The 27,916-nt window shown below is 41.3% G+C and overlaps 1 protein-coding gene across 2 annotated transcripts; it reads left to right on the top strand.

The window, feature by feature from the left end:
• Positions 1 to 351: 351 nt before the first annotated feature.
• LOC124214273 (protein embryonic gonad) lies at positions 352 to 26,083 on the top strand. 2 transcript variants are annotated; one of them, XM_046616506.1, is made up of 3 exons: positions 352 to 872; positions 5,497 to 5,574; positions 22,181 to 26,083. In XM_046616506.1, exons 2-3 carry the CDS (start codon positions 5,497 to 5,499, stop codon positions 23,315 to 23,317), a joined length of 1,215 nt encoding a protein of 404 aa, XP_046472462.1. In that variant the 5' UTR covers positions 352 to 872; the 3' UTR covers positions 23,318 to 26,083. The 2 variants fall into 2 exon arrangements, with proteins under 2 accessions (XP_046472462.1, XP_046472463.1); XM_046616507.2 differs by lacking the exon at positions 352 to 872 and adding an exon at positions 1,629 to 1,866.
• Positions 26,084 to 27,916: the final 1,833 nt, after the last annotated feature.

Raw genomic sequence — 27,916 nt, forward strand, 5'->3', positions numbered from 1 at the left:
TCAACGTAGACACGGTGCTGTTTATTCATCGGTTGGACGTATTCGAGTCGGCGTAAAATTTTTCCCGTTCCGCAACTCGCTCGAATTGACGCGAGGATTACATGCGCTTAAGGATCGTCGCATCCTGCGCGGTTTGGATTAAAATATTACAACCGGAAATCAACGTCATCGGTGCACGCGCGCAAACACGCGTGCCCAGACGTGCGTCATCGTGACACTTGGATATTGTTGCACGCACACGCGTGCACGCGGGTCATCTGCAGTGACCACCTGGAGTATCGTCGTTTTTAATCGGGGTGGGGGTGGGGGTGGTGGTGGGGGGGGAGTGGGAGGGGGGGAGGGGGAGGAAATCGGAATTCTCAAACGGAGGCGATATATAAAACAGAGTTTTCACGATTGTACGAGACTGTTTTTTCGTTTTTGCATGTGTTCTTTTTTTTTTTTTTTTTGTACACAGTTCCGTTGTTTGTTTTTCTAATTTTAAACATTGTTCGCTCTTGTTGTGCTTCGAAGAGAGAAAACTCTTCGAGGAGAGTTTTTAATAACCGGTGAAGAAAAAAACCGTGCAGGGTTGGTCAACGACTGTTGCAGTGTTTATTTAGAATGATATTTTTAAACCGTAACGAAAAAGTTCAACTAATAATTGCTCATTATTTGTGGGTGAAAATCGGGTGATAATAATCGGAAGAAAGCTTGTTCGGAGCTACGTAAGTGGCGGATATTGATAAGGCGAGATGTTTTTATAGACGATATTTCCAATGACTTGATGATTTGGTTGGGTGTCTAATAGAACGAGACAGACTGTTCAGTGTGTTGTTACCGGTGAATATAATATCACAAGTCAGACGCCATCGGAATACGTGTCGTTAAAGGTCGGTGAAATTGTTTTAAATACCTAATAATCGTTAGATAACGTCGATAATTTGTGACGACGAAACCAAAAAATATCTTGTAATCCCTTTTTCTCAAGATCGCGACTCGATCGTGCGGCGCGTGTCTTATTATAAGCGAGCATTAAAGTCTCCAGTTTTCCCGATGGAATCCCGTTCCAAGCGAGCTTTTCACCGTCGTTACTTCGAATCGTTCTCTCTTTCGTGTTTTGCGAAATTCATTCTCTTCATTTTCTCCTCATTGTTTAAATAATTTCCCTCCCCGCCTCTCTGTCGTCCCAATTTTTTTTCTTTTTTTCTCCTTTTTCTTTCTTTCCAACACGTGAATATTCGCGACGCACTTTACACACAGCTTTTGTTCTCAAGACACAATGCCGAATGATTGAAAGTACCGTTCGCGTTATTTCAGCTGAAACGTATTCCACCGATTTACACAGTTGAAAGAAATGTCGTCGGGAGTATAAAGAACTCGACGTAAATTTTGAAAAAAAATTCATACTTCGCAACTTTCTAACATTGTTATTGGTCGAAATTTTCTTCTTTCTTTGAGAAAAAAAAAAAAAAAGAAACAAAAAACAAAAAACATTGCATACATATTTCCGAATCGATCGTAAATTTCAATAATATGTAATTAATCGCGAACGTAATTTGTACGGCGTGGCGTATACTTTTCTTTTTCACAATAATTTTTTTTTTTTTTTTTTTTTTTTTTACAACTCTTTTTCGAAACGTCACACCGCGTAACATATAACGACAGAGACGAAAACGTAACAAAAACATATCGCGATATTTATCACCATCCGCACAACGTATAATCCCCATAATATTTTCATCTCATTCTCACATTGTGGAGCCCCCCCCCCCCATAAAAGCCCTGCAGCTGATGACAATGCAGTCCACTCAACCTCGGGCGTTGCCTACTAGTCAAAACGAAATTGTAGCACCGCACGGATGCTATGAATAAGGATCACGGACGGTGCGTATATAGAACCCCGTAATAAATAAAAAAAAAAAACAACTTGGCGAGGAAATGAATAAGAATAAGCCGTGCATGATTTCGCCGCTATGTAACACAGAGAGAAAGAGAGTATTCTTACTACGGCGTCTAGTCTCCCATGTCAAAATATATTTATTGCCCCCCCCCCCCCCCCCTCCCCGTTCCCTGTTTTTTGGCGCGCGCCCCAAAGTCTGCGGTATGTCAAGAACCATTGTCGACCTTTCTTACGGTTTATTACGTACCTACCGGTGTTATTCTCCTCCTCGTGTGCTCGACTGCGGATAGAATAATTCCTGCGGCGTTGATACAGACGTTGGTAACGAGTCCTCGGGGCAAATCGGGCGCAGAACAATCAACCGGGTGACGTTTAGGGTCGTGGTACTGAGCAAAGGGCGCGAAGGGCTCGGATACGCCGATTAACTCCTTCGGTCACCACTTTTTCGAGTCAATATTATGGTCGGAATTTTGTTATTCGACGGTTGTCGGGCTGGTTGATCGTGAATTCGAAATCCGAATTTGATCATTTCTAAATCCAAGATGATGGATGCAATATGGCGGATGTGAAATATAAAAAATCAATCGAAATTCGATGATTTTTTGAGGCTATACGGAGTAACGAAGATCGTTTTAAGTTTTAAATAAACTGTGATTAAGGTAGGACACGAACGTTGATAATTCCGCCGGTTTTCCAACCAAGGGTGGTAAAATCGAGGCGTTTAAACGTAGGGGAAACGTGAAGAAACAAGGACGAGTGCGACGTGACGAACGGACAGAGACTCGCCGATCGTTATATCGACTGGGGTTCCTAATCATCATCCACGGGAGAATTCCGTAACGATGCGATAGGTCGGACGGCGATCGTGATGAATGCGGAGATCGATTTCGATTCAAAACCGATATCCGATTTCAGGCTGCCGGGGGTGAAGCGATCGGTTTCAGTCGTCGGTTGTTATTTTTGAGAAGGTGAATTCGACGCGCCCCGAAATTCGAATTCCTCTCGAGTATTCGGTACGAGGAAAATCTTGCGCGGTTATTCCCACAAGTGAATAAAGCGGCTGAGCTAAAGGGTGCATCGTCGTAGTTTCTTTGGTAGGAGATCGGTTGCGTTAAAAATAGGATCGGTCATGCCGCGCGGATAGGAATAAAGCGGGTTTGTCGTCCTTGCAGCGACGGGAGCTTAAACGGCGGGTATAAATGATCCTTCGGAAGGATATTAATTGTCTTTAGACTCCCGGCAGCAGGGGTATTGTGCAGATTGCGAAAACATTAACTTGAAGAAGTCCCGCGTGTCCCTGGGGAGTTGAGGATCATTTTTCAAGGACTTTGTATGAACCGAGTCTTAGAGATTCTAGGTATAACTTTACCGTACCGAGAAACCGAGGGACCTCTTCTTCTCCGCTCCTCGGAACCCGCCTTGGTCCGCGATCATCAATCAGGCTGATCGTTAAAACCGAATCCCAGAATACAAATTGCGCAAAACTGAAAGTCATTCTCGAGGTTTGCATTATTATCGAACCCGCTCGTTGTACGTATTCACGCACAAGTTCCGTTGGTCCGTTTTACCTTCACGAATGAATTCCATTATTCCATATTTTTTTATTTTTTTTTTTATTATAGGTCAACGAGAAAAACTGCCACAATAATCCTTAGATCCTCGTTCAAGACATTTTCACAATGGATTCCCTCCATTCACGATGATCCTTGCCCGTTCACCGATCACCCAATTTCGTGCCGTTGGCGTGTTCGCATACCTATCCATATAATACTTGTGCAAGAATCGAAATATGTCGCAGGTCGCAATTTGTTTCACCGTCTTTCTCTCCCTCGTATTCTCTGTTCTCTAAACTTTCGTCGCGAATCCTCGAGACGCCGAGGAGTCGAAAGGGCAAAAAGTTGACGAAGGAATTGAATAAAGGGCTCGAGCCCTTCGTTCGTCCGAAGAAAAGAACAAGCGGACGAAGGGCGAGGGAAGGGGGGAGGGGGGGGGAGGGGGCTAAAAATAAGATAAAAAGAACAAGTCTTCAACACCCGAAGACAAACCGGATGAACCCACGAGTTTAATGACGCGTAAACAGGGGCTGCTGCCCTTTTCACCCTTCGGCCTCGAGCAGCGGTGTAAAAACGGGGTAAAGTGCATTGTGCATCAGGGTATATGTATATATATGTATATATATATACAACAAGAGGTATAATAGGATCAGATCGCTTTGCCTGACCCGGTCTTGTATTTGGAGCAGGTAAAAGCGAGGCAGGAACGCGTCGCCAACTTCATTAACGGTCGAGTGTTTGGCAAATATTGACTCGCCTCGAAAAACTGGGCTACTGGGTGTTGTTTGACTTTACGGTTTCGTCTAGATATATACCCGTGAAACTTACGAGCGTAGCTAAGTATATATAGTTCGTCGAAAAGACTTAGCTTCCACGTTTCCACGTCAATTTTTACCGAATCTTTCTTCGTCTGAAATGAAGTCGGGGATGTCGCGGGCGAGAAAAAAAAAAAAAAAAACTAACCAAAAAACGTTTCACCGTTTGAATTTCAGCTCGTGCCACATATCGCGCGTTGCGATAAACGCACGAGCATGTACCGAGTGTGCATAAATGAGCGCTGGCGACGTTTCAACGCGAGACCGGATCTCTGACCGAGCTCCAATTACGTCAGACTAATTAAAATAATTCGGAACGTAGCGTCGGATTGGAATTTTATTCTGGAGAGAGAGCTGGAAGAAAAACAAATTTTTTTTTCTTTTTTTTTTATTTGTTTTTTCTCCTACGGTATCAAATCCATTAGGTTCACGGGTGACAAAATAGCCGGTGATACACGAATGTATCGATACTTTGTTGCAGGGTACCTTTAATATCGAAATAAGTATACTCGTTTGGATCGATCTAAACGGTTAAATAGCAAATGTTATCCTATGCGGAGCGACGCGCGTTTGACAACCACCATGTTTTATTTCCAATTAACTCGGATTTAACGTATAAATTAGCAGTTAAGTTATCGGCGCGTATTTTATGCCCCGGGAACCCGATGATAAATCAAAAGGCATGTATGCGTGTATATATATATATATATAGATATATATGTGTATATATATACATGCGATAATGTAACATCGTTGTATCGGAGCTAGGCGGGAGTAATTAGCTGGGGCAGCGTTAGTTACGCGTTACTTTACGTAGCTCCGATCTTCGTTGTTTTTATTAATTATTTATTTCTTTTTTTAATTTCGTGTTTTATCACCACCATCGAATAGGAAATGAGGAGCGAGGCGCGCGACAGAAGTGGGACAATTTAGAAGAGACGGAAACAAACTGCGCGAGGCAGATGTTTAAAATGTCAAATAACGCGGTTGGACCCGGTAAATTAGACTTATCAGATTCGGGGATAATTTTATTCCACTCTTCGCAAGAACGACGATCGAGTTGCCTCGTAGCTTGCACGCAGCTTGCCGTCATCCCATATGTGCAGCTTGCTTGGGTTTTCCGACATGAGCCGTGTATTTTTCACCACTTTCGTGTTACAGGCACACATTTATCACATAATTGCGTTTTGTTGTTGTTTTTTCTTTTCCCCCCCCCCCTTTAATGTCCATTTTTAATTTGTTGCAGATGAACCAGCAGTGCAAAGTCTGCGGCGAGCCGGCGGCAGGCTTCCACTTTGGAGCTTTTACGTGCGAAGGATGCAAGGTAAATTATACCCGAGATCAGGTCTTGATTACCACTCGCACTAATTACCGATCGAGGAAATTATTAGTATGCGGAATCAAACTCGATACAGTGTTTCTTTCTTTTTGAAAAAAAAAAAAAAAAAAACTTCGAATCGTAATTATGGTCGCCGAAAACTATGGCTTCGTATTGTAACTACATACTTTCCTTATTTTTTTTTACTTTCAAAACAACTCGCAACGCAAATTCCAACGAGATTGCAATCTCGAACAGTGATGAAAGTCACTCACATTATTTAAGTTCAGTCATCGGGTGTTAAGAAAACAGGTCTCAATTCTGAATTGCGATTTCCAATATTCGGGAACATTTCATCGGCAACCTTTAACAGTTTTTCTTACGCAATAGTGAGAGTTATTACAGTTTCAAGATTCATCGAGTTAAATAATATGTTATGAAAACATAATTGTGCCTCCAAATCAAACCATCGCATAGCAATGACAAAATCGACGTTATATTTCTATCTTTACACAGACGCGTGTGAAACTTGGTATATATTATTAGCCTACGGGACGTTTGTTTATGAATGATTTTTAAACTGAGAGAAACTAATTTTGAAGACTCTCAAACAGTTTGTGTAATAACTGATCACAGAGCGAAAACTTTTAATGCAATTTTAAACAAAACTGATATCGGCAGAATTTAATCTCCGTCCGACTTATTAGTTATAATTTACCGTTTGGCTTCTTGATACCATATTTCTGAATTCAAATTACGAGAAAATAAGTAATCAGCGCCAGACTTTTTACCGTTGCAATTTGATCCTTTGTTGAAAATCAAAAAACCATGTTTCGATTCATATGTTATTTATTAACGATCCGGCGTTGAGAAATTTCGTTTTCGCGTAAGAGAGGCTGTGTTATTTTGTCACCAATGTTTATGACCTCGGTTAAATTGTCGAGGAATTTCGTGCTTATCGCCAAACCGCGATAGGCGTAAATGACGCTGGATGCATTAATCGGAATTCCGAGTGCCGCACACGTGTACGACACGATTTTGCCACGCGCCGAAAGTGCGGTACATAAACTGGCCCAAAGTACACGCGTGTTCCAAAATGCTTTTACGTTTATACTCACCGGGCGAAAGAAGGCGTGTTGGAGTTATTCCTCGGTCGGTGTTTTGCCGACGGAACTTGGGTGACGCCGATGAATTTCCATCGATCGATCCGAGCTGCGCCGACCTGCGAATCACGACTGTTGGGAAAAAGGCAAAGAAGAAAAGAAAAGAAAATAAAAGAGAAGAGAAGAGGAGAGGAGAAGAGAAGAGAAGATCACCTCGCGGGAGCTAAGCTGGTAATTAATTAAAGACGTTCCTGGAAGAAGTCGGTTAATCGGTTCACCGAAGCGACGAGACAAGTCCCGGCTCCCTTCGAGAAGAGAATATTCTCTTCGAGGCAGTCTGTAGTTAGCAACGAATTAACGAACCACGGGACAAAGGTGCCCGAGCAACAATCGGCCGTCCAATTTTATTATTTGGCCCATTTCCCGCCGGATTGGCGGGTAACTCTTTTCTCCATGAGACCAATCCAGAGTTTATCGACTCAGAAATCGTCCTGCGATTCGTGGCACACATCCAACCAGGGAAGAACGAAAGGCGCCCGGTGATCGGCACGCAGGCTGTTACTCCAGTTTAAAGAACCCGAGCTGATAGGCCAAGGCGAATCGTCAAAGTACACCGAGGAAGAGGCCCGAGTCCGGCTCGAATCCGTAAGTGGAATACCGAGGGATCCGAGAGGGCGGATTGAAGGCGTGTGTATGGACACGGAGAGAGAGATTCGACCGCGTCCAATCGATTACCGCTGATCATGCTCTGACCATCCGCAAAAGATCGATTGCATCGGCTCTCGGATCCCACGAAGAACGTCGGCTTCTTAGACACTTGTTGATTCATTGACTCGATGGGTAACGGAAACTCGTACCACACTGAGAAAAATTTCATTTGTTACAGTAACTAGAAAATTTGAGTAAAACAGGTATCGTTGAAAAAAAAAAACTGTTCGGATATCGTTGGAATTACGAAAAACGAGGTACGCGTAACGATTTTGCGCTATCGTTGATCCTTTTTTGGTAATCGCAACGCAAAATCAGTTTCTGAGGTTCACTCTACTTTTTTAGCTAAACAAGGCTTTAACGTCAATTTATTCTTGCACAAGCGTTAAATTTCCGCAACAGTTGCAAGAAAATATAGCAACAGCGATCGTAATGAGAAAGAATAGTAACGGATACTAGATTTTCCAGTAACAGCTAGAAAACTAATTTTCATTTTCTACCTAGAACTATATTCTTCGATTGTAGTAAAAAATGAAAATAGTTAAGGACTGAGCGGTAACCGTAACTAAAAATTTCTCTCAGTGCAGCAGTTCGTATCTTTCTGACTTTCTACATGAAAATCGTGAAAAATGTAAGTAGACCATTTCGTCCGATCGGAGAGTGAAAATTCCTTTTGAGATTCGAGATGTGAAAGCTGCAATGGTCATCGGTGCAATCTGAAAAGTCAAGAGTCTTTAAGATGAATACCAATGGTCATTAAAGTGTCCCGAACAGTCCAAGTTTTGAGGAAAAATGATATCCCGGTGTTCCTTGAGTAAATTTTTCCCATTCAGGAACGAAAATCTCGATCATTCCGATCGGTGATAACGAAAATTTGGACCAGGACGTAGAGCGAACGCTGTTAGTGAAACGGCGTCGTTGTGGTTTCAGAAACAGGGTGTTCACCTCGACTCTCTTTATATTCAAATACCAATGTATTACACATAGCGAGTCGGATATCGGTTGTGAATACCAAGCGACCGAGAGCTGCCGATAGTAATTGGACCTCATTAGGGCAACAACGAGCAATACCTTACGTCCATCCATTTCCTGGATAGTCGTAGGACTCAGATAACGCGTTTTAGGTAAATTAGACTCTACGCTTCCCAGCGTTGTCCGCCACTCTGGAACCATAAATATTATACCCGCTCCGCGTTCTCATTCGACGTCCCGAGTAGAACCGCGCCGACGACCAACTGCCTCTTGTCCTCTTTCCTTCCTCTGAAAACCCCTCGCCCAACGCCTCGCCGAGGGGATATTTTTCACCTCTGCCTTACTCGTGTCCGGACAGTTTCCCCCGGCGATGACGCCCATTCGTCATGAGCTTTCGAAGCCACGAAACTCCGGAGTCATGAAATCCGAACGGTACCAACCGGAGTTAATCGACTTTGGAGAAGCACTCCTTTGCACCTTCGGCTCGGATAGGTACAGTGCGTAATCAACCGCTCCTCACAGAACCTCAACAGCCTTGACCATGCGGTGGTTATAAGTGGGAAATATCGTCCATTCACGGTAACTCGACGTCGTTCACAAGGAACGAACCAATCTCTTGAGACATTCTTGGGGCCCGGTAAAAGGGCCGATAGTCGGCATTGCTGCTCCTGGGGGACGGTCAACACCAATTAGAATGACATTTGAGAATATTCAAAATAATTCAACGAAAATGAACAGCACGAGCGATGAGGCGAAGTAGCGCTACGCGTTTCATTAGCATACTAACTACTCCTCGAAACTGTGCGTCACGCGTGAAATAAGTGCGAGGCGAGAAACGTCCGGAGTGGCTTTCGAAACCTTAACCTTTTATTTGGTAAAGTATGTTCCTCCGGGTTACTTTGTTATTCACATTCCTTCTCCGCATATTCGTTGCCACGTAGCTACCAGTCTTTCCGTTTATGCAGCAGCATATAATATGACGCGAAATGTGCGTACCGCATGAATATTTAGGGGCATGAAAGGAGCCTCTTCACTCTCTGAACCAATTTGCAAGGCTTTAGCGCGGTTCCTTGCCGCGGGTCAAGCGAGCTACTCGAAGCAGGACAAAATCCGAACATTACAACAGAGTTCGCATCGGTTATCCGGGTCGCGAATGCCACTTGTCATGCAAATAGCCACGAAGCTGTGAGTGGACATTGTTTTTCCAGCAACACCATCGGCACCAGCTTCAATGCACGAAATTATGCGCTTCCATTGTCAAAATTCCGGACCACACCCCTGGAGGCCTCGATACGGACGGTACTCGAGCCTCCGGTTGGCTGGTGTGATTCAGAAGATGACATATTCGTCGTACCGATAGCTACCGCGATGAGACAATGCCGACATCGACGTATCGGGGACACTTAACGTCTGTGAAATGTACGTTCGATACAATGAGAAGCGGCACGAAGCGAGGAGTCGGTAAGTCGGGACATGTGGCGCCACGGATACCGATCGTTGGAGGATCGATGCAAATCGGGTATCGTTACGGGGGTCGAACGGTTTTTCCCCTTCTTTAACTTTTCGCCGATCGTATTGCGCTGCGATGTTTTTGCCTTGAACTAAGAGGGTCGTAAAGTCGATTACGCCGCGGAGCAAATCTCCCCGTGATATCTTCTCGGTACAATTAGCTCCCTCATAAAGAGACATTAGCGCGAGACGCGTGTTCAACACACGGCAAGAATCTGGGCATCGGATTCGCGCATGATGATCGTTCCTCTTGCGCATAGTGCGCTGTTGCAGGTTGAGTTACCAACTCGAAACCGGCGATCGGCTTCAGGAGGAGCTGCTGTGGCTTAACTGCTGCCATTACGGCTCTAATTGCCCGCCATTTGAATACCCGGAGTGCTTCCATGTGCCCGAGAGCCGTGGATAGATTGACCGATATTTCACGCGCGTGTATTCATGCAACCTACGAAGATCGTTTCGACCAGCTGCTGTTGTCTCGATCGGCGACGGCTGCGATCCGGAGGAATCGAAGAACCCGACGCGGACAGGAAGCCGTTCCGATCGTACCTGCAACAATTTGTTGCGAACACAGCGCGCGGACTTCATCGGTATAAATCGCTCGCCGGTCTCGCTCGCCGATTTATTCCCTCGTTAAACTGTCATAACAGCACGGCGGCTGCTTCTTCGTCGTAAACTCAAAACCACCCCGCCGATATATTTTCCCCGTGTAAACCTCTCCTTCACACGGCGACCGATTTAAGCCTGAAACTGATTATGCGGCCGCTTCGTTTCACCGCGGAATTTATCAAGGAGAAAAAAAAAAAATAAAAAAACTCTGGGCACGTGCGCGGGGAATGAAATTATATTCAATTTAAATATATGCTCAAAGTCGTTCGAGGAATCGGTTACCGATCGGCTCAAGTTTTGAAATCATGAAATTTTACCGAAAAAATCTTACAGAGGTTATCAAAGCTTGTTGTGAAAATTCATCCAGGAATTCGAATCGAATGATACAAATTATGATAATTTTCCGATTTACGATCGAACATACTTTCGATTTATCGAATACTTGTTTAAATATTCCTCGGAATGTTACGAACGAATCCAATTATCTAATTATACAAATTATTCCATTGAATAATTCCACCGAATTCCTGCAACAAGTATAAAATCTGTCAAATGTAAACGGTAGAAAATTGTCGAAGCATTCTTTTCTCACTGACTAATTGAGTTACATCTCCACGAGCAAAAATACTACCACCAACAACAATCTGATTTGCCATGTTACAACATACTCAGACTAACGATACATTGTTTGAGTGGCGTGTAATGACAACCTATTTCGTTCATAGCACCTGCAATTCCACTCGCAACTTAAGACAACGAGGCTTCGTTTCTTCCAAGTGAAAAGAGCATCCATATAAGCTTCAGCAAGGATGCCCAAGTTGAATAGCTGCTGGGAAAGGATGCCAGATTTCAAACCGAGTCGTTCGAGGGACAGACATCAACTCGTCCGTTCAGGAGTTACAAGACACATCTCTCCGAGTGAAAGCTAAATTATTAGACTCTCCTCTCTGCGCACCCATCGGCCAGAGGGCGCCGGTTCACGACGCGGGTCTCGATGCTCGTTTGCGCGCTGCGTTCCGAGATCGAATTCTAACCTAAAATTCAGTTTCAGGCATCGAATCAACGATTCGTTGCCCCCGCGTTAAGCGCAACTTGGCTACAAAGGTACCGCGAGTAAAAAATTGGCGTTTGTCAGTTATTGCTACATTTCGATCGCCGATTTTCGGCTCTACAACCATGCGAAGTGACACTCGTGTAGTTGCGAAACTTGCCACCAGAGGGCAGAAGTGTCGCTGTCGCAGCGTACCGATTTTGAATGACATTTGACATAAGCAATGTCATTTCAGAGTTCTTACGGCCAATTTCAAATTTGATTCGCATCATTCGCATATTGGGTGCGAATCAAATTTTTTACATTAATAGTTGCCTACAATGATCAATGGATCAATGGAAACCTTCAAACTTTTGCAGGATTGATTTTTCTGCTTTCGCTCGTACTGAAAATAACTGTTTTGATTTTTTTTTCCTCCCTATTGTGTCACCTTTGTCGACAAAATGCGTTACAACGAGTCTGAGTTTATCCACGACGGCTTATGCTTAAACTGGTATTAGAAATTGGTTTCACATCTTTGCTGAGGATGATTTCAAAATTGTGAAAAAAATTCTTCTTCATATCATTCAATTTACGGGTTTCATGTATTTTGAGAAGTTCGTTTGCGAGTAAATGTGGACAAATAAGCTTCTCCTCAGCTTACATTAATAAATATGACATTTATTGTACCTGCTGTGATTTCATTCCAAGACTTTTATCACCCTTTTTGAGGCATCAAATTTTTTTCTCGTCATCTCTTTGATTGACTTGATTTTTGCAAACCACAAAAAGTCGGCTATACTTAATTGCAAGATAAACTTTCTCGACAGTTTAGGTTAAATTTTTCCTTTCAAAACGACTGCTACATTAATAATAAACTTGAGGTAAATTTTTGATAATACCGAGTTCTTCGTTTTTAAAATGACCGAAATCGGTGTATTCGAAAGTTCCTCCCAACAACATCGAGATTAAAATAGTCTTTGTCCTGAGAAAAATAAAAAAAAAAATCAAATCTACTATTGTGATCCGAATCCTTCCGAAAGAAATATTTCACAACAACTTCTTTCGAACAACATCAAAAACAAACGACTCATAAAAATTTCACCGAAAGCCCTGCTCAAGGAATCCAAGAATTCAAAACCTGCCAACGGTTGACCGAATTGCATCTGCGATGATTCAGACGTCAAGTCTATAAATTTTTACCTAAGAGGTTATGTCACACAATGGCGGAAAAGGGAATCTCTATTACGCAAGTGATACGCGGATTATAATAATATATGTATATAATATATATATATATATATATATATATATATATGTGTGTGTGTGTGTTACCCGTCGCAGTTTCTCAATATCGTTCTTCTTACCCAACGTTGTGGCGGCACGGCGCGCGTTGATCGTTCAAAGAAAGATCGTTGTTTCGCGTTTGAACCTGAACGTGAGGCCATTAGGGTTGCGCCGCTCGGTGTATCCCGGCGCATTTTAAACGATTCCGAACGGACGTACGCCCTTGGCCGGGTGGCGGCGCGGCTTCGGTTCGCCTCCGATTGTGGCAACAATAACTCATTGAGCGTGATCTAGGGCGCCTACGTGCCCCCCTTTGGGCCCCTTCCCCCACCCCTCCCGGGCCCAGGGCCTCTAACGACGCTCCAGTATTCGGTCCGGCGCACGTCCTTCTCGCCCCCGAATACCTACCGCTTTAAGTGCCTCCGTGAGCGGGACTGATTCGGAAATTAGGTGGCGATGGGGGAGGGGGGGGGGGGGGGGGGGGGAGGGAGGCATCACCCTGCCATCCCCGCTCCCTTTTGCCTCTCAGGCCCCACCGGGCCCCGTATTGCGCCTAGTTTTTGGAACGAAAACAAGAGTGAATCGGTGCTGCGACCGATATTGGCATTCGGCTCACACAACACGCGGCATGTCCAAGGTCTCTTCTTTACCGATGACATCATATTGTTATATCTACATACATAGGTATACATAATATTGTGGTATACATATATTATAACGTACATACAGGTACGAATAGTGTGATTGGGGTCTTTGAGTTGCGAAAAGATCGAAGTGGTTCGCATCGGTAACTATCGCTTTTTTTTCGGTACGCTTACAATATCTTTGGATCTTTTTGTTTCGGTACAAAGTATAAAGCTTGTTGGCGAAAAATTTTTCACATATCGTTGGTTGATTTTTCTACATTGCCGAAATTCGCTTCGTGATCTTTCTCTTCGTATCCTCGTAACCTTTTTTTTTTTGTTTTTTTTTTCTTCTTCCGATGCCGCCACGCGGAGGCGACTCAAGTCAACGACTTGATATGATTTCTAAGCCGCTCGCGAGGCCCCCGCACACTGTTACAACGCTGTTTTGTACGGGTCCGAAACGAGGAGGGGACCGTTTGAATGGATCGGCAACGCCGGCATGAAAACTGGAATACAGAATCGCGACTAATCCTGATTCTGAATCACTCACATAGGCTTTTGTCTGACGTGGGCCAAGCCATACGACGTAAGATTTTCGAATGTCGGTCGAAAGCTGGCAGCAAATTGTAAGGCGATAAAAATTCCTTGCTAAAAAGAAGTCGAATCTATGTTGCAACATCCGTATTTCGTTAAAAAAAAAAAAAAAACCAGCTTATCTTCATACGGAGAAAATATTCTAAAGGATTGTGAGTAATCACTGTTTGGTAGATCGACAATGCGCCGATGATTTAAGAGGCCGTATTTCCTTTCAACTACAGTTTACAAGTTAATCGTTTGTTATTTCAATCTTGCTTTGCAGTTGATTGATGAGGGATTTGGATTGTTGCAACAAATTGGCGGTACATTCGCGAAATTCTTAAGGAGGAAAGTTTAAACTCTCAGATAGGCAACTCGTAACATCGGGTTAATAATCTTAAGTTTCGCTTCCAATTTGGACATGATGTGAGTTGGCCGTATATTGTTAAGTGCAAAAACAAATTGCGACGTTTCACAACGTGATTCACGACACCCACAGCAACGTTTAGAACGGCCATTCACACGAGCGTTAAAGCTTCAACCAATTACTTCGTCTTTATTGAACCGAATTATTACTGGAACGTTAATTTTCGTACGGAACATGTTTTTTTCTACTTATAATTGAAGAAAGAAAAGGATATTATGAATAGAAATCGGTGGCTTATTTTTACTTCTTTCTCCACTCATTCTCGACTTATAAATATTTGATTTTTGCTTCAAGCAGCACCGGAGTGAGAAGAATAGGTTATTTATCTTTCGTTTATATATAATCGCAGAATAAGCGAAGAGGAAAAAAAATACTATCCCAAGTCCAGACACGTATGAAACATTTAATCTCGAATCAATAAATATGCGATTCTTTTTTATTGCCGACTGAGACAACCTGAATTGGCGAGCTAGGCGAAGAATTTCGTGATACGTATAATCGTTTACCTATTCGCGAAATTCTCGTTAAATCATTACAAGAATTAATCGCTGCTTACGTATATTCATACCTTTTTTTTTCCCCCCACACTGTACCTACACTGTTTTATTTCTTACCAGGGTATAAAATTACGTCGAGAAAAAAATCCCCGACGCGTGACGTCAACGAGATTTTTTTCTTTTTTTTTCTTTCTAATTCGCAAGCTTGAAAATGTTCGTACGTGTAAAAACGTTGTTTCAAATCTCTTTTTCTTTCCCTAATCTCTCGAAAAAACGAAACTTGTTGTAAAAGGCTCTATGTGGAAACAAGAAATAAATACGACTCGGTATTAAAATAATCAAAAACTACTAGGGGAGAAGAAATCGAAATGAAAAATTAAAAATGAAAAATAATTAAAGATCTTAATCAACCGGAGGAAAGAAAACCAAAACCGCTCAAGCAACGCGATTCAAAGCGTTTAAATCAAGACCTAAACGTCAGCGGTGTGTTTCCTCGAACCTTCATCGCGCCAATTATAATAATCATCCAGTCTCATCCTCGTGCACTGATTAATTGTCATGCGGACGTCGTAATCCACGCGAGTTCCCCGGACTAAATGACTACCGCGAAAGCGTTATTTCCCGCATCTGGATACGTATGACTAAGGCATAATAGATACGCGAAACGCGTCCCGTAAAACGTTCGCACGAATTGACACGGGAAAAAGTTTAATTCGATCGCTGTGTAATGTAATAAACTGAAATGGATTATCAAAAATGAGGCATAAAAATATTTGGTCGAATTTACATTCACCAAGATAATTATAACATGGACTACAGACGCACTGTTTTGTAGTAAAAATTACAGTTATTTCGGTAAAAATGACACATTAGCATGTTAAAGTTACATTTACTATAATGTTCTTTGAACTTGTCGAATACCGCAATCCCAGTAATTTTTACTCCGAAAAATCTGTGTCCCTATAATTACCGCCAAGCATGCAAATCAAACAGGTTTTATTCTCCCGCTGTACAATTTCGCAAAGATTTTACCTTTTTGATTCGCCATGAAAAAATTTTCGATTTAATTTTCAATTGTATTCAAATTTTGCAAACCTACGGAGACTGCAGCTACTATTTGATCGAAGCACGCGTTATTTTGTCGATCAGAGAAAAAATATTTCCGGTTGCGTATAATGTAAAACGAAGCGATAAATTAAAAAAAAAAAAAACAATGAAAAGAAACACGAAACTATCAGAGCAAAGGAATGTCGGTTAACGGGCAATTTCTTTCTCGAATAAGGAAAAATAGCGAAAAAGTAGCAAACGAAATATAATGTAATCGATCATGGGAAACGTCATCGTGAATATCCTCATGTTTGACTTACGCAATTAAACGTAAAAACACACAACTTCCACCTACGACTGATAGATCATTACATATTGCTGTGTGCGTGTGTGTGTGACGAAGAGCTATGTGCGAATAGCCGCGCGTATAGGCGAATCGGTGTAATATATACGTGTAGAACGCACACACCGTTCAAACGGCCGTTTCACATTCCCACGACCTTAATATAGATTCTTGATACGCGTCCGAGAGAGAAAGAGAGAGAGAGAGAGAGAGAGAGGATACGGGCGGAACGACTGGCGAGAGAAAAGGACGGAGGCCGCGGGTCCAGCGGCTGAGAGACGCCGGGGATTAAGAGAGACGGAAGAGGACGCCGCTATTTTATCCGGCGTGGGAGGGACGAGGAAAGGAGGCGAATATCTTGCCTGGCGCACAGGTGCCGAAGAGGGAGACGGAGGACTGCGCCGATCTATTAGAGAACTCGGGAACGACGACGAACTTGGGGACAATGAATCTGAGAGGGATCATTTTTTTACACTATACAGTTATGTTGGCGACACAGAAAAACCTACACTGACAATGAGGGAAATTTTTAGTTACGTTTACCGCTCGGTCCTTGACCATTTTCATTTTTTACCAGAATCGAAGAATATAGTTCCAGGTACGAAAATGAAAATTAGTTTTCTAGCCGTTACCGGAAAGTCTGGTATCCGTTACTATTCTTTATCATTACCATCACTGTTGCTATATTTTCTTGCGACTGTTGCGAAAATTTAACGCTCGTGCAACGATAAATTGACGTTCAAGCCTTGTTTAACTAAAAAAGTAGAGTAAACCTCACAAACTGATTTTGCGTTGCAATTACCAAAAAAGGATCGACAATAGCGCAAAAATAGTTAGGCGTACCTCGTTTTTCGTAATTCCAACGATATTCAAACACTTTTTTTTTAACGACACCTGTTTTACTGAATTTTTCTAGTTGTTATAACAAATGAAACACGTCAACAAGTATTCTAAGCTTAGATTCGACGGTCATGGGTTATGTTATGTTTATTGAGATTGAGTTTATTTCGCGCTCGGCCGACTGTGGCGCTGCAGGTTTCTCGGTGTTGCCAACATAACTGTCGAGTGTAAAAAATTAGTCGTCTCAGATTCATTGTCCCCAAGTAGGTGGACGATGCACTCGGAGAGGAGGATTGTCCTTGATGGAAAATCGTGGGATTTTGCTGCCCCGTTTGTCGTATCGAGAAGCGATAATTTTTTAAAGTTCTAAGGGGGAAAATTGGCCAATATTCAACGTAAACTCGTTGTTGAATTAGGAATTGGAAGCATATCGTGTGGGCAATATTTGATGTAGCGAAATCGAAGAAAAGATTTCACGGACTGTGCTGAGGAGAAGTTGATGATTGATTCGTTGCCTACTTGATAATGTGATACGTGTTCATTTCATAATTCATTAAAATAAATATGACTCAGTCGAACGAAACTCACGTCGGCTGATTCAATCTCAAATCAGTTGTGTGTAAACAGATATGAAGATGATTCGAGAGTGATGACTCAGTTGAATGGATTGAATCATTTTTTTTGATTCATTGTTCAAAATCATTCACTTTTTCAGTCTCAAAATCCGACCACTGAGAGTGAGACTAAACGAAATTTCTCGAATATTCTACGTACTATCAGATATTTGTTTTCAAATGTTGCCAAGTGAGGTCGAATTGTGGAGATTATTTTTGAAATTTTCGAGAACATTTTTTGGGAAGATCGGTCAAAATAGCTGTAAAATTTGACAAAACAAAATCATCGAAAATTGAATCCCAATGAAAACGGTCAATGAAACGATAGAAATGCCGTTCGATTGGCGGAAGAGTGAATAATGATTTAAATCGCTTTAGGCAAAGCGTAAGGCCACGTACAGTAAACGGAAAAACGGCTTTGAGCAATTCTTGTTCGATGGTAAAGATACAGACAGATATATAGCAATGCGACGATCAAGTTTCGTGTAAAACGCTCCAAACTTAAAACGACTCTAGTCGCAGGACCATTTACGGATCGGTACTTACGATCGGTACAAATTTGTCGCATTGATCTGGAAAATTTCTCGTGCCCAACCGGGTTGTTGGATTATATTTTAAATCGAACAGCCTGGCTTGCCCGGAATCCTGGACCGATTTGTAACGCCATAAGACGCGATTTCTTGGCCAGTATATTTATTGTCCACGGTCAGCCAAGTGCGAAAGACTTTTTCAATTTGCGATTTGATTTTTGACGGTTTGAGGTCAATCAACTTTCAGAATAAAAGGCCTCATGCTGCTGAAATAAATTTTTCGATTTCAAATAGCGGTGAACTTCAAAACGTGCGAATCAAACTTCCGTCCAAATGAGAGGACAATTATTTCTAGCCTCGAGTTGAGCAACGAGTCGGTATTACACCTGCGGATAGCATGTATTCGAGATCTGTGACATTTTCCACGAAGTGAGAAGCTATCGGATAATAAAATTGGAAAAATGCCTGTCGACACAGGAATTCCGTTGTTTTTTTTTCACGAGAACCAAAATCAGTCGGCATTCCACGACGGAAAAGGCGTCTCGTTTAGTAGAGTGGAAATTTTATTTTCGCACCAGCTTTAATTTCGCACGTTGCAAATAAACTCGCTTTCTGCTTGCTGCACTTTAGAACCAAATACTAAAATACGCAATATCTTTTGATTGCGTTGTGATTCTTGTATAAATTGTCTTGGCAAAAATTTCCGTTCGGAAAACTGTCTATTACTCAATAGTCCAGTGATTTTTCAAGATGCAGAAACGATCGATGAATCGTTAATTCAAATCGATAATATTATACATATCTGATAGTCGACAAATTCTTTCAAAGAGATATTCGAATATAAATTTAAAAAAAAAAAAGAAAAACGAAAAGTCCTACATGTCTGAAAGCTTGTTTTACTAGCTCAAAAGTCTACAAAATTGTTAAAGTAAACGCAAAGAAAATTGGTTCGCTTTTCAAGATGGAGAAAAATAATCGTCGTCTGGGGTGAAACTTTTGAGATGATATTGAAAATCTTTGTAACGATGTTATTCAAAAAGTGAATAAATCACGAAGGAAATCTTGACGCAGGTTCAAATCGCACCGGCTTCCGGAACAAAGCTCTGCAAGGCCTTTCAAGGATGATTTCGCGTCGAGCTTTCGCGAAGCTGTCGGGAAGTTGTGGGTTTCGCAGGTTGCCCGGGAGTGTGTGAAATGGGTCAGCATGCCACGAGGGAACTGCTGCCCTCTTTCGTCTTTCAGCTAGGCTGACGATCGTCGGGCGTAAAACGGGCCCCGTTTCTATCCCGCGGCTTATCTCAATTATATCGGAGGGACAAGCGAGCGCCCGGCGGACCGTGACGCGGCGCTGAAGTCGCGACCCCAGCGCGGACCTCGGGGCCCGGAATCCTTGGGCCCGGGCCCAGATCCTCACGGCGCACCGCAGCGCCGCGCAACGCCGCGCCGCGTACAAAGAGATCGGCTACGCGTCCCGAAAGCCGATCGTAAATTAACCGGCGATGAACGGCCGAGGTCTCGGTTATTCGCACTTGCTTGTAAGCCGCGGTTTATCGCTGCCCAACAACCGTTTAACTTTACGATCGAATTTGCTCGAGCCCTCCGATAGATTAGACCAACCGTCGGGATAGTCGATCTTACCGATCTCAGGCGGTAGCCCGAAGAAATCGAATCGAACTGTCGTTTTCAATATCGAATGTTGCGAGACTCAAAAAGCCAGTTACCTCATCCTTTACCTAGTTACGGAGCAGATTTTTTTGCTATCGCAGAAACGGTTTTGTTTAAACAGAGGTTTTATCCTCGACTTGCAATTAGCGGACAGACGTAGAGCGTTTGAAATAATTCTTGGAAGTTTGAATATTAAGCATAGGTCGAGAGATGTTTAACACGTCTTTTCTTTGAATACGACATTTCGCTTTCACAGTCCCACGAATTTCACGGTTATGTTTATTTCTATACGAATGCGTTACAAAATCGAGGTGTTAGAACCACGAGCGCCTGCTAATTATCACTCAAACCAGTCCGTTTTTATTTTCTGCGACTCTTAACGATTGCGTAAAACTAATGATCGTTTCGCGCGTTAATTTCAATTGCTTCATTCCGTATCATCTTTCTCTTTACCTGTCTCTCGGTACGGGGATTTAACGGACGTTTTTAACACTTAGTTTTGTTGCTCACTGGAATTATTATTATCATTATTATTATTTGTTTTTTTTTTTTTTTTTTTTGCAATACTCGGGAGATTCATCGCATGCGATTAATGTAATTCAAGCGTGCGTAACAACATAGTTCGTGTAACTATCATCATCAAATTTACGTCGGCAAATCGCGGCTGTTATTTTGTAATTCAAGGTGTTAAAACCGGATCTGACTTTCAACTTCCGGTTGTGCAATCCAAATAATATTATTCACGAAAAATGGCATCGAAAGCAATAGCGTGCAGTAAAGTAATCGATACACTGCTTTCACCGATGCAACTTTTGGCCCGTGAAAACTTATGGGATAATAAAAACTTCGCTTTCCGGTGGTTGAAATTACTCGTGAAATTATCACTCGCAACGAATGGCAAGAACGACCAAGTCGGCATAAACTTATTTGAACGCATAAATACCGGAACCGTTAACGCAAGCATCGTAACGACAACTTATATTCCCGATTAAGAACAACCGGTAAAATGAGCCGATTTATGCACTGGTTTCAGGTTTGGTCAGAGTTGTCCACACGGCACCATTTTTCATGAGTTTCTCGAAACTTCGCTACCGATCACTAATTGGGGACGCGAGTGAAAACTCGAAAACTACAAATATTACGGTGAAAAAAAAAAAAAAAAATGAAGAAAAATGTGTGTAAGGTTAAAAAAAAAAAAAAATATGTAGATATTACATTTTGAATAAAATCGGCAGCCTAATGAGTTGTTGCGAATTTGACTTCAAAACGATGATATTTGAAACACCGATCTCAGGCAGACGGACAAGAATTGAAGAGAGTGTCATTTTTTCTTATTTCAATTGAGATGAATGATCCAAAAAAATTTTTGTTGTTCTACGAATCCATCAAATCTGCCAATCTTTTTTAATCTACGTCATGTCGAGTAGAAGTTCCGGGTTGGCCGGACGGTAAAAATTGATTGAGGGTATGCCAATTACGGTCCCCCCTCCCTTAGTGTTTTTTCAATTTATTAAAAACAAGTAGCAGACATAACGTTAAACAAATTTTTCTCATAGAGTTTGACTGATAAACATAATCAATCGGCATAGAAACTTTGAGTTGGGTCGTAAAAACTTAAATTAATATCGAGTTGGTGAATTTCTCATCACTGGCATAATTTTCATAGCGAAGGTGTTAACGAAACGCACTTAGTAAATCGGCAATTTAAGTACAATATTTTTCGAGAGCTGCGTAGTTGGAACAAAAATGCATCGATTTCTATTTATCTGATTTTTTGACTAATAAGCAAGATTAAAATATTCCAAAAAATTGTTTCGATTCAAAAATCATTAATTCGTAAGTAAGCGATCTGAATCCTTCGTGCGAACACTTGTTCTTTTTTTGTTTGTTTTTTTTTTACATCTCTTGTCTGTACACTTTTTCGACGTGCTCGAGGTTATCAATAAATTATTAAAAATTCAGGGTTTCTTCTCAAAGTGTTGACTACATTATCCAAACGTTGGTGGATTAAAAATTTTTGAAGTATTGTTCATAAAAATTGATGTTTGGAAAACAACTGTTCTTTAAAAGTCCCAGTGTTCATATGAAGGGTTAAAATCACGATGTAACAGATGTTGAATGGAAAACGAAGTAATGAACTACTACGTGCTCCGTGATTGGGTCACCTACCCTACAGCTACTTCGCATGGTTTATGATATTCTAACCTCAAGTTTACGATTTTCTGATTACAGTCGTTCTTCGGCCGGACATACAACAACCTGGGGAGCATATCAGAGTGCAAGAACGGAAACGTTTGCGTAATAAACAAAAAAAACCGAACAGCGTGCAAAGCGTGCCGTTTGCGAAAATGCCTGCTTGTTGGAATGTCAAAATCGGGTTCACGTTACGGTCGTCGTTCCAACTGGTTCAAAATCCATTGCCTCCTCCAGGAGCAGTCCAACAGTACGCAAGCTAGCGGGGCTCACAGCACGGCGCCCTACGGTCCCAGTTTTCTTCCTGGTTTTCTACCGCCACCGAGCCAGAGCCAGTTGGGCCTTTACGGCAAGGATGCGAAGGAGCGCGCATCGCCGAGCCAAGAGGACTTGGCGCTGCAGTCGCATCTTTTACACGTGGCGATGCTAAAGCACGAACGTGAGAGGGGCAACAAATCTCCCCACCCTGACGACATCGCGCTACAAAATCAGCTCCGACTTTTGGCCTGGCAAAAGGAGCGCGAACGAGTGAGTCAGCAGCCTCCGGGAACCCCGCCGAGGAACGAGACGCCCCCTTCTTTCGCTTACGCGAAACACCCGGCATCCATGCCCCCGATATTCCCGCCAAACTTTGCCGAGAGGGAGCCACCGTCGAGTCCCGAGGTCTGCAGGCCCTTTCTATCGCCTTACAAACGGGCCGCCGAAACGCCGAGCGACAGTGGCGCCTCTTCGGCCGGTGAACAGGACCAGGACGACTCGCGGAGCAACTCGGCGATGAGCTACTTCAAAACGGAGGCATCGCCACCACTTTCCGAGCGTGAATTTCCACCCCGAAAGATAAACGCCACCGTAACTCTAACCACCGGCTACCCCCACCACAGTTTGGGCCTTGTCACCCCCGCGACTTCCCAGCACTCGCCGAGGGGCGGCGATCTCCTTCTCGTCAGTCCGAGTCCCGGCGGTCTTGCCGTCGAACAGGAGGAACCCATCGACCTCAGCGTCAGGCCCGTTTCGAGGGCCTCGTCGGGACTCCGAGCCTCCCAAACTTCCGCGGAGGACTCGGCCAGCTCGAGCAGCGTAAGTACCGCCAAGGAGGAACCACCCGCCGTCAAAAGTAAACCCCTCGACCTCACCCTCGGGGTCAAGAGGCCCGCGGAGTTACCTATGTCGCTTTAGGGTCCCAGGGATCGGTCCCGATTTTCGTAACACAATTTTATTGATATTATTAATATTATTTTTATCATTATTACACCTATCACTATGATTATCATTATTATTGACAAGGTTATTTTATATATACATATTTTTTTTTATGATACATGGGGAAAAGACCGGATCCTAGGGGAATCGGTGGTCTTTTAACCTCTTATGCAAACATGTGTTCAATTTGTAAATACCGCCGTGTAGTGCGAGATTTATAATTTTATTTCTTGTTTCTTCTTCCTCTTCTTCTCTTTTTTTAACTTTAATTTCTTCCTATATTTTTCTTTCTCGTCCGAGTCCACTTTTAATTTATTATCCCGAAAATTAAAATACGTTATCTAGACGTAAATACGTAGTTGAATATGTATGTGTTTATAATTAAAAGACGTAATATTGAGGAATACGTAATTGGTATGATAATAGAAAGTTATTATGAGAATTGAAGAAATTTATATTGCGGATATATCGGCCAGTATATATATAATAGTTTCGGTGCCTTAATATATTGTTTCTCAATCTAGTATATTATATAAATATATTATACATATATATTACATATATGTAAATGTGTGGGTATGTCGATATTTAACCATTATGCATAAATTCTAACAAATGTATATTTTTTCTATTTCATTCTACACCAGGAAAATAAGTTATTGGATTTGATCAATGTTAAGTGATCTAAATAATCCATGCGTTTGCACAGTACTGAGAGTACGTTTATTCAATGCGACTGTTTATGTGGTTTTGGATTTTAAAAAATCCGTATTCCGGACCAAAACAAGCGACTTTGAACTGTCCACGATTCAACCATCGAGCTATCCATTTTCATACTGCAGGTTCTAACTTTGCAGAGAGAAAAAAAAAATATTAGTATCCAATTCGAATTTCGAACTACAAATTCAGATTCGTGATTAACGATTCAAAAGCCCTCAGTTATCGTATTACATGAAATTATCACGATTTGTCTTATTTTGAACGACTATAATGGATTCGACATTACAAATTTTGAAAGTCTGAAGTTGATTCAAGCGAAGTTGTCGTTCCGAAAGTTCCAGTTTAATATTACGAAATAAATATGTACTAGTTTTAAAAACAGTAAACCGTTTTAACCAAGAAGTGGTTGATTTGAATGAGAAATTTTTGGAATCAAATAAACTGAAAGTCAAATAAATTAGCTGTTTGGTTTGATAACTTTATATGTTCTCAGCGTTGGATGTGTATTTTTGATGTACGCATATGTGCATTACATATATGTAAAATATTGAATGCGACGTAGGAAAAAGAAAAGAGTGCGCGGTATGAATGAAGGATATATTTGGAATTGATTCTACGTATAGCCTAATTATTATTGTATTTTATTTTATTTTATTGTGATGATGCAAGGCCAGTAGATACCTAAGGTTGAGTGGTTGCAGTTGTAAATATAATCTTCGAATGCTATAAATAAACATATGTATATACATCTAAATATACACTGCCGGCCAAAAGTTTAGGTAGACCGGGCGAAATTTATTTCCGCACTAAAAGTTAGATAGCGAAATCAAAAATAAATATAATCAAAGAAATCAAACGGCGTTTTAAAAAACATAAATTTATCTTTATTTTGTTTCTGCAGAAACTTCTCTACAATTTTTTTTCACCCCGGTAAGTATTTTTGACCATGGCCATGGAATTATGAGGTCTAAGACTCATACTACAATTTTTTAAGGTTAAAAATAAAATTATTCCAACAATTTTTCCACAATTTTTCATATTTTTAATTATTTTGTAATTATTTCAAAGTTTTAACGTATAAAATTTACTGAATATAAAGAAGTTCGTATTTAAAAACTAGGCATAATTATTATTCAACGTACTCAAGGCATGTTATGTTTAATTATCGCGAAAAATTGAATGTATCGATAAATATCGTCTGATCGGCACAAAGGCGATTTTTTTTCCTTAACGAAAAACTCGGATACATGAGGTAAGAGACGTGATTGACAATTTGTTTAAACTTTTTTTTTACAACTTCTTACCCCTCCCAACATTTTCTCTAAAACCCCCCAGTTATTCAGTCACAGCATTTTAAAAAAAAAATATCTTTTTCAGTTGAAAATGCAATGCTGGGGCGAACAAAAATCGTACAAAACTTTCTAAAAAACGAACATGTAGGTTTTGATATTCTTTTTAAGTTCATCACAGAAACAACCAAGAAAAAAAAATTTCTACAGGTTGTAGAGTCAATTTTCGGCGTCTAAAAAAGGTTAAAAAACACGTTCTGGGGTGTGAAAAAAAATGTCGACAATTTTCTAAAAAAACAAAATGAAGATAAACTTGTCCTCTTTAAAACGTCGCCTGGAACGTTTGTTTATATTCATTTTTTAGCCAGCTATGCAACTTTTAGTGCGGCAAGAAATTTTGACTGGTGTACTCAAACTTTTGGCCGATAGTTTATATATATACATATATCGATGGATATACATATGTACATAGATTATTTTTTTATACTTGCTTGGTGAAACCGACTTTTTTGATATTTCGTTGCAATTTTTTTTACAACTATTTCGTTCCCCCATATTCTTATTTTTTTCACCTTCTCCACAACGAATCTTTCTTAAATACTATTTTCTCCAATTAATCCAAGAGCCTCTCAATAATATAATCTGTAAATAGTTAGGTATTAAGCGGTGAAAACTATGAGTGGCAGGCCAGTACGTGTATATCAATGGAATAAATATTTTTGTTCAATCAAAACCGATTTCACTGTGATTTTCATTCAACCCACCATTCTTACAATTAGAACCATATTATTCTCTCTACGCATCGAACTGAAAAACCAAATACAACGTTGTCTGTCGGGTACTTAAAATCGAATCCGGTTCGTTCACAGCGGATATATGTTAACATCATTCCTAATCCGCTCGCGAAGCGTTTCGCAATTCAGCGACAATTCCGATTCCACGCGATACAAAATAGCCGAGTGCTTTTTTTTTTTTTGTTCTTTTTTTTTTTTGTCGAAAACGGAATATTCGGTTTCCGATCACGTGTAAAGTACTCGGATCCCGTAGAGACACGTAGCGACCTTGAATAAATTTCAGATTACAGAGTCGTAATACGTTTACCCGCGTGTGTGTGTGTGTGCGTTTGTGTGAAAATTATTTCGAATCGATTTATCTCACAACAATTACGTAACATATTTTTTTTTCCGTAATTTCTTTTTTTTCTTCTTCCTCCTTTTTTTTTTTTGTGGCGTTATTTTTGAACGAAAACTGGGCGAAACGGGTTTCGGTGATCGGAAGCGTTTTTTGCAAGCTGACGGAATTCACCTCCGGGTAACCGTGTCGCGGGTCACATACGGCAGAAAACGCCTGCGGAAAAACTCGTGCGCATGCATAATCTAGGATGCAAATTACGCGAGTCACGATTTGGAATTGAACGCGCGCAATCGAGTTTCGAAGGAGGAAGCTTACTAATGTGTACGGGAAAAGGTGTTTCCTTGTTTGTTTTTTTTTTTCTATTTTTGGTTTTCCCAAAAACTAAGAAGGCCGATCGCAACTTACCATATTGATGAGCGTCGATTCAACGCTTTGAAACAAATCGAAAATCATTTAAATAAAGACGAAAAGAGAGAGAGAGAGAGAGAGAGAGAGAGAAGGGAAAAAACATACTGGAAATGCACAACTTGTTCCACTGACTCACGGTTTTTCTTATAGCCTCCGTGCTCCGTTCAGGCACGTACTACTCGAGCTTATAAATGTGTCTCGAGCCTATCGAACAATCGCTGGACGAGAGTCAAGAAAGTAACACATCTGTATCGGGCGCATGTAGTCCAGACGTGTCCGGATCTGGTAATAAGTTTACATTTCAGGTATTCTGGGTTATATATACATGTGTTTTTCACAAGGTGCAAGCTTATGACATTCGTCGCGGTGCAGATGAGGATTACATCGATTAGTAGATGCTTTGCGGTCTTTTTTTTTTTAGCTTTAATCCAATATGTTATCAATGGATCAATTTCAACGGGATGGTGATTAATCCAAATTCGGGATATAGAAATTTCTTGTGATTTCAGTGGTAGAGGTTATTGTTAGTATTGTAGTCAGACAGTGTGGAAGGCCTTAGGCAACCATCTATTTTTTTCCCTTAAAATGCATCTGTAGATTAGGGTATTCCATGAAAAGATCTTTTTTAATTTTGACCTACTCACTGCCTAAATTGGCTAGAAATAATTCAAAAATAATTCCCTATTTTGTTCCTATTTTTTATTTCAATAAAAATCTGTCGAATGGATTTCGATGAAATTTGGTAAAAGGAGTTTCTTTGGGTCACTAATTATGAATCTGAACTCAAAATTCGAAAAATCTAAATGGCGGATCCAACATGGTGGACCGAAATTCAAAAAGTCATCCGCATTCGGTGAAACTCATTATTGAACGGTTTTTGAGGTCACTGATTTTGAGCCTGCACTCGAAATTACGAAATCCAAAATAGAGGATTCGATATCGCGGGCCAAAATCCCAAAAGTCATTTGATTGTTGCCATGTTGGATTCACCGTTTTGAATTTTGTGAATTTCAAGTTCTGCCTT

The sequence above is a fragment of the Neodiprion pinetum genome, chromosome 3 (assembly GCF_021155775.2).
Source record: "Neodiprion pinetum isolate iyNeoPine1 chromosome 3, iyNeoPine1.2, whole genome shotgun sequence".
NCBI classification, from domain to species: Eukaryota; Metazoa; Arthropoda; class Insecta; order Hymenoptera; family Diprionidae; genus Neodiprion; species Neodiprion pinetum.